The sequence below is a fragment of the Crassostrea angulata genome, chromosome 7 (assembly GCF_025612915.1).
Source record: "Crassostrea angulata isolate pt1a10 chromosome 7, ASM2561291v2, whole genome shotgun sequence".
In the NCBI taxonomy this organism is placed as follows: Eukaryota; Metazoa; Mollusca; class Bivalvia; order Ostreida; family Ostreidae; genus Magallana; species Magallana angulata.
This window is the reverse complement of record NC_069117.1, coordinates 24,615,085-24,629,934: the sequence shown is the minus strand read 5'-3', so window position 1 is coordinate 24,629,934 and position 14,850 is coordinate 24,615,085. Positions and strand designations below refer to the sequence as shown.

Below are 14,850 nucleotides of genomic sequence, written 5' to 3'. Positions count from 1 at the left end.
CAAGACTATTGTGTTAATGACAATTTAATGATTCTCTTTGTATTATATATTTTGTTGGTGTAGTTATCTCCCTTTTTTGGCATTTTATGCTAGTGGATGATAACAAGAACATTTAAGTTTGTTTAATCTTTTTTTAAACAGAGCTGAAAACACTCAAATGTTTCTTAAGCATGTCCTTCCTATGAATTCTAACATTAAAACAGAAAAAGGACTTCTAATAACTGTATACCATCTTAAATCACACAAGTGTTCAGAAGGACATAAGAGCTATATTTTGACATAAGAAACATGGAGTTCAAAAATAGTTCGGCAATAAAAAATTCTTTAAAAATTTAACACTTTTTCATTTAAAACTTTATCATGCAAGTGGAAGGACGAACTGAAAAAAAATGTACAGATGAATCTTTAAAAAAAACGTGTTCATAGCTGTGTCATCATTCTAAAAATTATATTTGACATTAAAAGAAATTAAAAGACTGAACAAAAACCGAGACAACATTGACAGTCTTCATAAAATAAAATGTCTCCATTCTCAAAATAAATACTATCATTTTCAACCAGACATCACATCTCCTGAACAATAGCCCCTTAAAATTCAAATACAGATTTAAAAAATCAGGAAAAATAACATTATCTATGGATAATTCAGTATTTTTTTTCAGTTTTTTTTCTGCTGGAGTAAGGTTATTTTTCTAAATTTGTATTCATTTTAAATACGGAATAGTCCACATGCCCCATTTCATTCATACTTTATAATAATACCAGTGTGTACTAATAAAAAAATCACTTTCTTTGTGAGGTAAATGACACATGAGACTTAAGTTCTGCACTCATTAAGAAAATAAGAAATCTCTGATCAACAATTGGTCAATTTCATAAGGATATGGGCCATTAAAGGCAACAATGAATGTAGCTCAGTAAAAAGGAAATAGCAGCATTTTAATCAAGGTCAGAATGAGTGGCAAAAGAAGCAAGATTTGAAGTACACCATACATGTTGTCCCTCTCTCTACAGATAACGAGGAAATGTTACACATTTCTTCCTCCTCCTATTAACAACTGACCTGACTCAGTCACTGTACATAATACAACTATTTACAAATTTGTCAAGAAAAACCATCAAACATTCAGCAGCGTTCTGTATCTAACATGTCTAAGCCTCACATGACTAGTATAAAATGTCAGTACCCTACATACACTGGTGCTCCTCCCCACGAGGACCAGTTCACAAGGACAACAAATAGGATTCTGTGGAATGAAAATATTATGTCATTCTGCTGTGAATTCACATCACATTTCTGCCAAATTAAAAATACAATATGTTGGGATTTTAACAATCTAGTTTTGTTAACAATGCATGTACATGTATTACTGAAACATTTTTAAAATATGTTTGAATTCAATTGTTTCTTAGCAATCAAATTTAAAGAGATAGAGGTTTGTTTTGTAAATTTTGACACTGTTGCATATTGCTAAAGCAATCGGTTTTTACATTTTATTTTTAATAAATAAAAAAGAGAATAGTCATTTCATTTAGAATACCAACCAAAAAACATTTTTCAGACATGACATAAACTTCATTCTGTCCACAAGGAACTGACCATTGAAACATTAGTGACCTGTACTTTGTATAGACAATTTGAAAATTGTAATTTGAAGCTTCAGCTGAATGAGTTTAATTTTAAGCTCACACTAAACTCCAGAAACATGGCCCTTCATAACCTGGTCATGTGACAATAAACACTCGGACCTCCGCCACGACTGCACGGACCGTCGTCATGTCTTCCTTTACGGGGAAGCTGAACTACAAATGGGGTTTTGTAGTTCTTGTCATATTCACTGGCTCTTCCAATATCTGTGACTTAGTGAGAAATCCTCTGCAAAATGCCAGCTGCATGTGTCAGAGAACAGAACGCAGAAATGAAAACGTAACACAGGGAACGCCCATCATCAATGAATCACTACTGGACTTTGCTGTACTATGACCCCAACCATTGGGGAGTCATCGGAACGCTCTGTCACTGTCCGTGCATGTGTAGGAGGGGGTTCTGTGCCCCCACTACTAGAAGTCAAAGCAAAAGGAAAGCCAGTTCCTTGCCAGGTTTGTTGGGTGTACTGTCCATACTGTTGGGGGTAGCCCTGTAATTGCATATTCAGTGATGGGTCTATATTGGGATGCGAGTGGTGTCCTGCCTGGACCATATCTACCGACATGCCAGAAGCAGGAAATCCTGTCCTTGTCCCATACACAACCTGTTCTGATGAGGTCAGCACAGACCCACTCAGTAATACACCCTGAGGGGGCCCCACAAGGTTAGACGGCACCGAGGCGTTCAATGATGGTGGAGACTGCGCGGTCACCACGTGGTGGTGGTGTGAGGAATGGTGTCTATGGCCAGGTAAATGTACATGAGAAGTAACGGCATTGGTGCCAAGGTGACCAGATGATTGTCCTTGACTGGCCTCTGGGGGCCAGGATTGTTGTTGTTGGTACTGAGACCGTGTCCCTCCTGCTGTGCTTCCCACTTGAGACCCAGCAGGGCTTTCACACTCCATTGTGGGGAACTGGGTTCCCCCTCCATGGTGGGCCGAGTGGGAGTGTACATGGAGATGGGAGTGGTGTTGGTGGGTTGGGTCGGAGCGTGCTCGACCACTAGAGGAGGTACCAACTGTAACAAATAAACAGCTTTTAAAATACCAGTATATTCCCACAGTCTATCAATAAAAAAATTGTATTTATAATTCATAATTGGGTTAAAAGCTTTAAGCAGTTAACAGTTTAAAGCAGTTTTTTCTACAGTTTACAAAATATTTTTTTTAATCCAAAACGTGAAAATTATTACAGATATAAAATTTAAAGCTTTAAAGAATATGAAGACACAATAAAAGTTTTAATTTCCTTTTACAATCCATCAAAGTTGAGTATCTACAGAAAATATATTTTCCTCTAAACATCTGTTTTTGAGAATTTTCAAATGAAAAGACTGTGGAATTTTAACATACAGGTCTATTTCCCAAGATGGACTGTATTAGGACAAAAACAAGGTCTGAGAGTCAGCTCAAAGCTACAAACTGTGCAGTACTAATCAAGAATATTTAGTGTTACTCTAAACAAGCAGGTGCTCTGACTTTCAGACCTTCTTTGCTTTTAAAGGTAGGATAAAAAGGTAGAAACCGGCGTAGACACAAACCATTATCTTCTTTTACCTGACGGAGAGGCCACCCCCTGTTGTTCTATGGCGGGAGAATTAGATGCACTATTTGGCGTGTTTGTACTTTCATCTGTTGTCTTTTTGAAGAAATTGTGTTGTAAAGCATAATAGGGGGTAATGCGAACTTTTGGGTCAAATTCTAACATTCGGAAAATGAGATCTTTGAACTTTAGATAGTCGGCTACGGAGTGACCAGGCTCTCCTGCTCTCCTACCCCCGGGGCCCCCTGTTTCAGCACCAATTACATCATGTAGTTTTCTAGTGCCTGGAGCTTTGTACTGAAAAGGAAAAAAAGAATAAATCAAAATTTCAGTTAATGTACCTGTAAATCAATCATTATCTTTCTATGACTCCTGATAATAAAAATTCTTCCTTTTATTAAAACAAAAAACAAAAAACAACACTCTTTACTCCTCATCTTAAAAAATAAATAAATTCAAGACAATAGAGGTTTAAAATATAGCCCAAAGCAAGCCAATATTTTTATGTACCTTTTTGCCATCTTTTGGTTTTTTACACACGTAGGTTCCATCAGGTAGCTGTTCGAAGTATTTCCTAGCTTTGACTGGCACCTGATCTAAGATATGCTTTGGAGGCATTCCTAGAACCTCTACAATCTTCATCATCTGGTCAAACTAAATAAAATAAAATTATATTTTGAATTATCTCTTTTTAAATCATTTCCCAACTGACCAGTCAAAATAAATTACTAAGTTACCTCCCTTATACTGCACTGTACGATGAAACCTAATCTCTATTTACAATATGTTACACATGCATTTTGAGAGAAAGTAAATAATGAACAGATGCAGCCTTTGGAAATCAATATTCAATTTCTTGGAACAGAACATTATTAATCTTTTACAGGAAATTAATATATATAGCAGAGAAATCTGAAATATTGCATACTAGTCCCTACCTCATTTGAACCAGCAAAAAGAGGTTCTCCCGTGTGCATTTCCACCAGTATACATCCCAGGGACCACATGTCTATGGCCAGGTCATAGGGAATTCCCAAGAGTACTTCTGGTGAACGATAAAACCGGCTCTGGATGTACTGGTAGATCTGGAAAAAAATATTACATCGATATCACTCATTATCATACATCTTTTTTCAAATAAAACACTGTTTTTTTCTTTTTCACTTTACCTTTTATTTTCTAAATGATGAAACGCTAACACATTAAAATTATAATAATTTCCAGATACAATACACTGAAGTGGTCATACTAGAGGATACAATCTGGTTGTATCAATTTGATACTTACTCGTTGTCCAAGCTGACATGAACTCCCAAAGTCCACTATCTTGATTGCACTTCTCTTAGGATTACACAATAATATATTCTCTGGTTTAAGATCACAGTGAATTATGTTGAGTTCAGGGGTCGCTAGGAACAGGAGGGCAGTACACAGCTGTTGAGCAAACTTACGAGTCAGATTGAGGGACACGCCCCTAAAGTTTGTGTTCCGCAGTAAGTCATACAGATTATATGATAATAGTTCAAACACTAGACACAGATGATTTCGGAACATAAAATGTCTCTTGAGTTTGACTGAAAGAGAAAAAAATACAAATATTACAGATCTGACATAAATTTGCAATTTATCCAAAGTAATTTTAAGCATCCGACATAAATTTGCAATTGATCAAAATGCTTTGTGGTCATGGGGTTTTATTTTACAATATCTATTTAATAACACCCATATACATATATCAATAACCAAGAGCACATTGTTATTTGCCTGCACATTATCTGTTTAAATGTTTGACCTAATTTTTACCATCATCAGCATTTCCTGTTGTTTTTATCTCGTGTATAGTTGTTTTGATTTCATGTTCATATACATAATAACACAGAAGTAAAAGTCTTGGTTTTTTTTAAAGGTTTCTTTTTTTCCCCTCATAACTCTTCTTTCTACTACACCCACTGGCCCCATTAATGATTGTCAATAATGGGACTGCTACTGATTTTGTGCTCCCAATAAATGACATACCTATATAATACTTGTTTTCTTTGTCATGTTTGTTCATCAGCTCCAGCAGCTTGACTTCTATCTGGGCTTGGTTTAGGAATGGCTTCTTGTTTTTAATGATTTTGATGGCTACATGTTCCTGGTCCCCGTGGTCATACGCCTTCACCACCTACAAAACACCATCCCCAACACTTCATTTACGTGTAAACAACATTTACACTTTATTTACATGTAAACAACATGTACATCATTCAAGATGATGAATAAAACATCACTACAAAATCAACACTGATAACATGTATATATTGGTTAGGTTTTTAAGAATAACATGTTAATTTTTCCTATAAAATATGGAAAAAAGTGTTTAACAGTCCTTTAATACTGAGATTTTACAGGAAGTATGAAAAAATATTGTCCATTCCTTTTCAACTAAACAGATAAAGGACAAAATTAAATGCATTTAAATATGACAAAATCCATATTCATAAATTTTTATCATTAACAGATCAGTACATATTAATCAAAGCTTTTAATCATTCAAGATAGATTGCCTTTTCATTGGATAATTTTAAAGTCATTGATGCATGAAATTTTTAGGAGAAAACAATGAACTGAATTTACAAAGCAGATCTAACAAGATTGTGGCAATGCTGACAAGTTGATTCAGTGCAGTATGCCTGGGTCTGTCAGAAGAAGTACAACAGATTACAGCCATTATTAATGACTCTGTGATGACTAAGTTCAGGTGAGAACGCCTAATTAAACCCTCCACATTTACACTGTACCGTACATATCAACATGGGGAATTAATCTAGTTACACTCATACATGGTAATGAGAGGACTTGATTGTCAACAGACCAAAACTAAGTCTTTACAAGTTCTCTTTAAATATAAGCTAATTTTGAGAACAATTACGGGCCTCAGATACTTTTCTCTGCTATATGCCTTTGTGGTAGATACAATTGCAGCAACAACACTGGGTTTTTAATTCAATTATGTGTGCAAGTGTGTGAGATTTTATCGGGGCAGGGCCAATAGAAAAGCTTTTCTTCGTCCCTCTTATCTCCAACTAACAAAGTATTGAATTTTTGTTCCATATTAACGGAGATTCTGGAGATAATGATTTTTTTCCCAAGGCTTGATGTATTCAACTGATATTTGGAAGAACATGTTGAAGCAGCACATTTTCAGCTAAGTCAGTATTAAAGCAAGATAAATATAGTTTATCTGGATAGCAATTCCTCTACTTGACAATAATATATGTGGACTTTTAATTCATAACCCCTGGCCCTTTAAATCTAAGATTTTCTCTCCATCTTTGATATTCAGGTCAGAACACAGAAGAGGATCGCTTCTTTGCAGCTTAGCAACACTTCAAACATGGGGGGTGCATCACCTGGGGGTCAATAAAGGGTGGAAGAAGTGCTTGCATGCATGCACATGTACACTTACAATACTTTTCTTATCAAAAAACATGTCTCAACATTTTCAAATTTTTACTGCATATACTTTTACTGAAAAAGGAAGCTCAGTGTAACCAAAAATTGGGGAAAAAATATTTTTCTTTTCGCCCCTTTTTATTTTCTACAAACACAAATTGACCCGAACAACAAATTGCTTCTTTATCTGCGAGGAAGAGTCAACATAAAAGAGTTATCTCACAAATAGGTGCCAAATTCCTTCATAGAAAGTTTGAAGCTGTCTCAGACAGTCAGGTATTTGACTGTTCGTGAATTGTTCTGATGTGTAAAAGTTGTGAGAGTGTGATGGCAGATGCGGGTTGACCTTCCTTTTTGTTAGAAATCAGGAGACCCCCCAACACCTGTTGTTGGTCACCTCTACTATTGTTATGATCAACAGGTGATCACCTCTTTCTTTTCAATTACCTTTCCTCTGACTATACAAAGGATTTCTTGACTAGCCGTTACAGATCAATAGCTGATGCACATGCCTAATTTTTATCTGCAGTTTTGAGTGCATTTTACAGATCAGCCATCAATACGTTTTGCCATTGATTTCCTTTTCTTATGCTGGTGGGGTGGAGTTTCCTTTTAAGGGACTGAGACTCTATTTTTCCTTTTGTCCTCAAGCTTTTTGGTTTATGACAGGCAGGTGCTGGCTAGACTGAGTCCAGACAAAACAACGATTACGACCAGTAAGTCGACCAATAGGTTGTGTGACCAATCAGTGCCTGTCGTACGTCACATCAGTTATTGATCTGGTGTGTTGTGGACTCTAATATAATCAGGTCCTGCTGCTGTAACGGCCCACGGCTTATTCTGTGTAGTTCTACAACGCAGTTCTACATCAATCAAGGAGGCCTAGCCTTGATTTGTCTACTTGTCACATCATTCAAATCAACTTTCACTTACAAATTTATCTCTAACATTCTTACTTTTAATTAAACTTTAGACCTTTATCACTACACTTCTTCCCAGAATAGATGAGCAGAAATAAAACTGCTAATTTTTACAGTCTGTAATGTTTTTATCCAACTTTCTAGCTCCACTTTCCTTTGATTTAAGAAGCTGTTCCAAAAACAAATCCTTGCTTCCATTTCTTTTTCAAGTAAAACCTTAATAACGATGTTGTAATTTAACAAGTTTTTCACAAAATATTACCCGATCATTTTCGCTTTCAAGTGTATGTACAAAGCCCTATATAATCGTCTAAAATCAGCAAGAAGCTTTTTCTGCGAGCCTGATAACATATTTCTGTTACATCACTAAAACCTGTATAATCTCTCGACATGCAGCAGTGCACTTCTTTTGTAATTTGGAATTACAGGTTCCAGAGCAGGCGAGTTTATGATAAATTAGTCAATACCGCCTCATATTACTGTTGAACATTTCAAGAAGTTCCAACCTAGTCTGGTAGTGACGTCATACGGCTAATGTAGTCAAGCCGTTTTACGGCATCTGATAGGATATAAAAACACTTTCACCTTAAAAAAAATTCATTCCTGTTGCAAATAATAATATGCAGACAGAGATTGTCTGCAGAAATAAATTTTCCTTATCTTGAGGAATTTGGATTTGGATTTTGGGAATACCATGGGTGGCAAATTACTGTTAAAGCACTATTTCTAACATGCTGAAGATTCTGAGCTTTAGTTTTGTTGACGACAAAGTCCGACATCTTGACTACAATTAATAACTCAAGTCATGCAAACAAAATATTGGGTGTATATATTAAGTTTTTTGAGACTGGATTCTAATAAAATTTACCTGTCCAAAGGAACCCTTGCCTATAAGGGAGTCGATTTCGTAGCGATCGAGCCACTTTTCGCCAGGATTAACAATGTAATCGTGATTTGCGTCATCGTATCCATCGTTGTACACGTTGACCTTGCCCTTCTTGTGACTGCTCTCGTCTCCTTGACCCTGGGCAACTTTCCTCTTCTTCTTTGCATAGTACACCTAAAACAGGGACAAATATTATCATACAGCACAACAAAACAAACAAAACCTTACAACATTATATATACAAGGTCATGTCATTGTCAACTCCCTTTGCTCCATATCAAATGTATACAAAGAGGGGAAAATTAAGTTTAATAATGCTAAACTGATAAAATGATACAAAAGAAGTCCATTTTACTTAATTGAATTCAACTTGCAGACTTTCTACCAAGCAAATGTGGAAGGCATTTTGTGGTTATTTTCAAATTAACCTGCATATACACAGTATGCAAGTATTTTGTCAGTTAATATATATTACTAAATTATATAGATGTTTACTAACTTTACTTGTAGTAGTTACCTTATCATTTGGCACATTAAAATCCAACTGAATCACTGACAGTGGCATAACAATCAGTGAAAGTGAAAGTGAAATACACAATCAGAAATATCACTGTGCCACCATTCTACATCTATCAACTGGGACAAACACTGGTTTTTGTATATGTGTTCAGAAGAAATGGAATTCAACAAAATTAATGAATGATCAGAAAAACTGTCAGCTCAGCGAAAACGTCAAACACTGGACCAAAAGTAGGGGTCAGAGTTCATCCAACAGGTGTGAAAGAACAGGTGTGACAAAAACAACAACAAAAGACTCTGGTTTGGCTTACTCATCAAAGGAGGCAGCAGCCACAAGTCTCCAACTGCTGCCCAATTTGTTTCACTTCTCAGTTCGACGACCACCAAATGCCTGGTGGTCTCAATAAAGGATACACAAGGTAATCTGCCTACACCTTAAGAGTTCAAAGCAGCATGATAGATGCCACATACATCAAACGACCAGGTGAGGGGTGTAGTCACAAAAGCTAGGGCCCTGATTTCACTTTCTCTCAGTGAGATACTTAATTCTTACACCCCTTTTATCTCTTACAACTTGTTATCTATGAAATGTAAGATTCACTAACCACAGATGACAAACATTTATCTTCCTTATGTAATGAGTATCATCACATTGACCTCCATATTAATTAAAGAGGAATTCACATAGAACTCTTTTGTTCTAAGTTTGAGTTGGAGCATTGAATCAAATGAATAAATTACATCATAAGTTCAACCTAAATGCATTCAGAATACATAGATGTTACACTATAATTTCACTTGAATTCCAAAACAATTGTTCACCTCCCTTTCTCAACTTTTTACCACCACAATTCAAATATTAACGCCTGAACTGGGACTTATTTTCATTAAATAAACGTGTATGCATGTGTTACGGTAAAATAAAATTTTGTGTACCTAAACTTCAATTTCTATCCTACTGATTCTAGCTGAAAACCTACTTGTAAACACAGCATCAAAATATAATATGAACTGTTTTGTTTCTACCTTATACAGAGAGAACACAGATGACTAACTTTCTGAGCCTACTCAGAGCTAAAAATGCATTGAACTTCTTGTTTTAGATTCTACATGTTGTTCCTATCTACAATGGACTTTGCAGTGATAATTTTGTCTCAAAACTAATGATCCCAAACTACCCACCTCATTTATATGTTTGTACGTCTTAATAAGGTCGACGCTGAGTTTACGTAGAGGTGCACTGCTGGGTTCACGGAAAGAGTTGGGTATGCGGTTCTGCATGGCCACAACATCCGGTGGATGAAGGTCAGCCATGATGTCCAACTGGTCAGTGCCAGCTATCCTATGGTAGAGCAGTCCCGCCTCTCCAACATGGCGAGCCTTCGACAGCTGACCTACAATACAAACAATTTTTAAAAATAAAGTCCAAATACCACAACCTTGAAAATATCCAAAATTTATGCAATGATGCACTATAAGACATCTTTGCTTTTGTCTGACACATGCCCAATTCATTCAAAAACAAGAGAAGGTGATGGTGAAAGGTATTTTTTTCCATGTCTTTTTCCCTCTTATATTTATAAAGATATGAGACTCTAGCTTCGTTACATCTTAAGCTTCTCTGTAGCAGCTCATTTGACAACATATTGATTACTTATATAAAATACAGACAAGCCTGTAATGACATGAACTTTCACACTAACGTATAAATACAGTTTTTAATATTATAAACAAAGATGCATATAATAATGACAAACACCTTTTCTTTTCTATTTGAAGTAAATAAACAATCACACATTTCACTTTAGCTCAAGTTATTATTGTATGCATACTAGACAAGTGCTGGCCTGATAAGGTTGCATGTTTCACATGCTAAAGGAGATAATTCCACTGAACAATGGTCACCTACAGTGAAAGGTCTGGATAGTGATTGGAGAGAAACTTCTGCTTTACGACCTTGATCTCTCCCTGATTATCTGTCTAGACTTATGATTATTAGTGCGTAGGGTACTGTGCACCCAATACTTCTTACATCTTCATAATATGAAGCTTACTGGAAATACTACTGATATAATCTACAGTGATAAAGATGTTATTGAGTGACGAAGCATATTGCATCCCTGTTTCTGAGAAAGCTACATTTCAGCACTGACAGTGTACTAAGGAAGCACAGTAACCTTGACCTGTGATTGGCTAGACAGTTTTTGGCTCTTCTTCCTGGTTATTCAATTTCCTACATATATATTTTAAGCCAATTCAGGAACAGTTTGTGATCACACTACAAGGTACATCAATTCCGAGCTTATCTCCGTGAACAATCCTCCCAGACCAGTGAATCGACTGGACATTCACTCCCTAGGGAACCAATCAGATGACTGGCCTATAGCCCCTTGTTTCCAATTATTGAGTCATATCAATTATCCTCGTTGCTCAAGTTCTGTCAAAATTCTGTCTGTGTACAAGATCCTCAATCATGTAAGGAATGTGAAAACAACAGAATTGATTATATATATGTTGGTAGAGATTCATAGAGTTGGTTTTGTTTATATGCGTCATTCTATGCTTGTTTTATTTTCTTGGCTCCAAAACAATAACCTGGGCCTTGTATATTAATAAATCCTTTATCTGCAGACTTTAATAGAAGTTTAAGTAGTGTAGATTTTCCAACTCAAAAAATAAGGTGAAAACATTATTTCACACAAGGATGACTTACTTTGAATTTGTGGTCAAATCCCTCCACAATTTATAAATGTATATTCATGCCCAAATGTGTACCTACATTAAATACCCATAATGACTTGTTTCTAAAAACAAGCAAGCTAAAACATGTCCAATAGTTTTCCCACAATTTCAAGTAGCAATACCATGTGAAAATTTGAACAACAATCATGGTTAAAGGTATATTGACTCAGAATAATCAATTAAAAGCATTTTTAATGATGCTCTTTAAAAGCTTTTCCGACTGGGATTTTTAATTTTGAGGTTAATCAATACTGACATACAGGAAGTGGCAAGAAAAACCAAAACAGTACAGCAAAGCATGGTGGGAAATATATTTCTGTCTCAAAGAGTGTGGGTTTGTAGAGCACTTAATACGGATCAATAAGGAATCTACCAGCCCCTAGGCTGAATAACAAAGCTCATTAATTATATATCAATAGGATACCTGGACTTCATAAGAAGGCATTTACTTTGTTATTGGACACTGTTCATCTGCATAATTATATATTTACTCAATAAATCACCTCTATTGAAATATGAAAAAACCATGAGAATTTTTAAACTGGGTTTTTTCCCTTATTAAGAGCAGTCTGTGGATTACACATTGATATTTTTTTTGTACTAGAAAGACTCTCTTAAAATTAGGTAATATCATATGCATATCATCTCTGCAATAAGATCACCAATTCATTTTAGTGCAAAACATCTGAATCACTGTTTCAAAGAATTGTTTATTAATGCTGATAATGTTAACACTGGGAGCTAAGAGCCATGAATCAGTGGGTTATTTGTGTTAAAAGTACCATCCAACTGAAAAATGTGTCATCTTCAGCTTATCTGGGAGACAGGAAATGTCTCAATGTCGTAAGAATTTCACAACGATGAACATCAACAAACAAATGAATCAGCTGCCACAAAAAAAATCATAGCAAATATAAAAACTTTCCCATGGAGCTTGAATTTTGACGGTCTGTGGTCTAGACCCCACCTCCACCTGTATCAAAATAATAGGCAGGCACAGAGCACCTGCTGCGTTTCACCTGAAGAGCTCTGAGAGAGTAAGCACAGGTAACAATTTAAAGACTCACCTACAACTTCCACTGTCCAAGTCATAGAGTGTCAACAAACATCAAACTAAGTCCACAAAGCATCAATAGATCCTACAGAGGATGCTCAATTCATGTACATGTACACATCTGTTGCACTCACAAGTATACTAAACTCCAACCAAGCTGAACCTTGAACCACACATCTGAATAGCTGAATAATATTTGCATTAATTATATACCTATGTCAAGTCTACCTAGATAATCCAATCCCCACTCTACTTGATGATGATAAAATCAAGGAATTTAACATTTATCTTTGTGACCTCTCATACCCAACCACTTGCTTCAAGTTTTCCTATCAATGTTGTCATAATCACTTTTTCCTCAATTTCTTTTATCTTCCTTTAATTACATCAGAACAACAAAAGTCTTCCTCATCTCAAGATATTCATGTGGTTTAACATGCTAAAATCAACTGCCTGCTTCCTTCTTTGTAACAATAAATTGTTATTTTGGGGGATTTGACAAATGAATGTGTTGAATATGTTATATGGGAAAAAAATGTTCTACAATTAGAAAGCTATTATTTTCATTCATAGATCCACTTATAATTTTTCTAAATGACCTATCAACCAGTGAAGTTATTTTAAGCATGCTTTAATGAGTCTGCAATATTTGAAGAGCCTTGATGTAGATTTCCCATAATAGAACTGGCACCTATCCCTACAGCCTCAGCATCAGCTGGTGAGGGGGCGGTATCTAAGTTTAGCAATCAGTGTGTGAAGTATCCAAGTGCCTGTTTTGTTATTGACAGGTAAGAAACATCATTGATGAAGACAATCCTGCCAACATCACACAATTCCTACAGTAATATCAATATTCTGTACTGCCGCTGTGTTCTAACAAGCAGGCATTGTAGATCAGCTGACTTTTGTTTTCATCACATGACTGAAGAAGTATTCATAAATCTTCAGCCAATCAGAGGGAAGGTTATGTTCACTGACCCAGTTGTTGCCAGGCATTGTTGCTATTAATAGGCAGATAGAGTTCCTGGCTCACATGTCATGTGATCAGAGTTATTTCAGGTCATTCGGGGTTGAAAGTGATTATGCACTGCAAAAGAGGCCACCGTTAGGTGAACTCTTAATTAAATACAGGTAAATACACAAGATACGTATTCACTTGTAATCTCTTAAATAGACGGTATTACACAACAGAAATGGCTGTTCTGTTTATACAGATCTACGTCTTGTCTATTGACAAAGGCTACAGAACAGTACAAGTTGAAACTCGCTGTTTCCCAGGTAAGCATTGATAACCCAAATCAGACTATAGACTTCAAATAAATATAGGTATAGACTTGATCTGAAATTTCTCTGTTCCAAGGACAATAGCGTCCTGGAACAAATATATTTAAAGCTCATGTTGCTAGCGACAGTGAGAAAGACATCACTTCCTGAACAAGATGTGCTGGATTCCTCGCATTCATCTGGTTTTCAGAAAAACAATCCTAGCATACCTATATGATAAGTGGCAACAATGACTGGATGAAAGTTTCTCGCTTGAGCGAAGACCAGCTATTCAGTCCAGTATACACCTGAACAGAACTGTCTACAACAATCATTACTCAGTAGATGTATATTTCAATACCAGCCCCTCTCCCATTATAGAACCTGTGGTCACTTATAGACGTGTCATGACCGAAATATAACCCCAGGACCCAGGGACACTGCCCACTACATAAGCTATATCGCTTTTCTGTTAATTATTTGTGCATTACTAAATGCCATTACTATTATCATATTTTAAAGTCCATTAAGGCAGGGGCTCCATATATACATTTCTGACACAGAACTCTCAAAGTACAATTTACGAGATCACCCCCCTGTACTGGGATTTAACACTGCACCTACATACAGCCTCAGTTCCTGGTGGATTTGCTCTTATCTCCAGTTTCTTTTCAAAAAATGTGGATTCACTTGTGGGTAACCAGACGAAACAGAACTGACTAAACCTTATTCATCGTTTTTGTCAATGGACTCTTCACACTGCTTGCTTACTTATGTATGTCAATAGTAATTCAATGCACACTTGTCATTTTTTTTGTTAAGCTGACATTTTCTGGGTG

At 36.0% G+C, this 14,850-nt stretch overlaps 1 protein-coding gene and 1 long non-coding RNA gene across 5 annotated transcripts in view; one reads left to right on the top strand and one right to left on the bottom strand.

Annotated features, from left to right (window-relative positions):
* Positions 1 to 8: 8 nt before the first annotated feature.
* LOC128156188 (dual specificity tyrosine-phosphorylation-regulated kinase 1A-like) overlaps positions 9 to 14,850 on the bottom strand; it is a 22,069-nt gene continuing 7,227 nt past the window's right edge. For 2 of the 4 annotated variants that reach the window (XM_052818234.1, XM_052818232.1), the window contains exons 2-9: positions 10,135 to 10,346; positions 8,416 to 8,607; positions 5,209 to 5,356; positions 4,480 to 4,766; positions 4,131 to 4,277; positions 3,703 to 3,846; positions 3,207 to 3,489; positions 9 to 2,668 (exon numbers count right to left, since the gene is read on the bottom strand). In XM_052818234.1, coding sequence (XP_052674194.1) covers positions 1,950 to 2,668; positions 3,207 to 3,489; positions 3,703 to 3,846; positions 4,131 to 4,277; positions 4,480 to 4,766; positions 5,209 to 5,356; positions 8,416 to 8,607; positions 10,135 to 10,266 — 2,052 coding nt within the window. In that variant the 5' untranslated portion in view covers positions 10,267 to 10,346 and the 3' untranslated portion in view covers positions 9 to 1,949. Of the gene's footprint in view, positions 2,669 to 3,206; positions 3,490 to 3,702; positions 3,847 to 4,130; positions 4,278 to 4,479; positions 4,767 to 5,208; positions 5,357 to 8,415; positions 8,608 to 10,134; positions 10,347 to 11,665; positions 12,655 to 12,761; positions 12,921 to 14,850 lie in introns of those variants that run through there. The other 2 variants (XM_052818233.1, XM_052818235.1) reach the window with 2 other exon arrangements.
* LOC128156194 (uncharacterized) overlaps positions 13,659 to 14,850 on the top strand; it is a 9,997-nt gene continuing 8,805 nt past the window's right edge. Inside the window, exon 1 of the long non-coding RNA XR_008239688.1 lies at positions 13,659 to 14,026. This is a non-coding gene — a long non-coding RNA (uncharacterized LOC128156194). The remainder of the gene's footprint in view (positions 14,027 to 14,850) is intronic.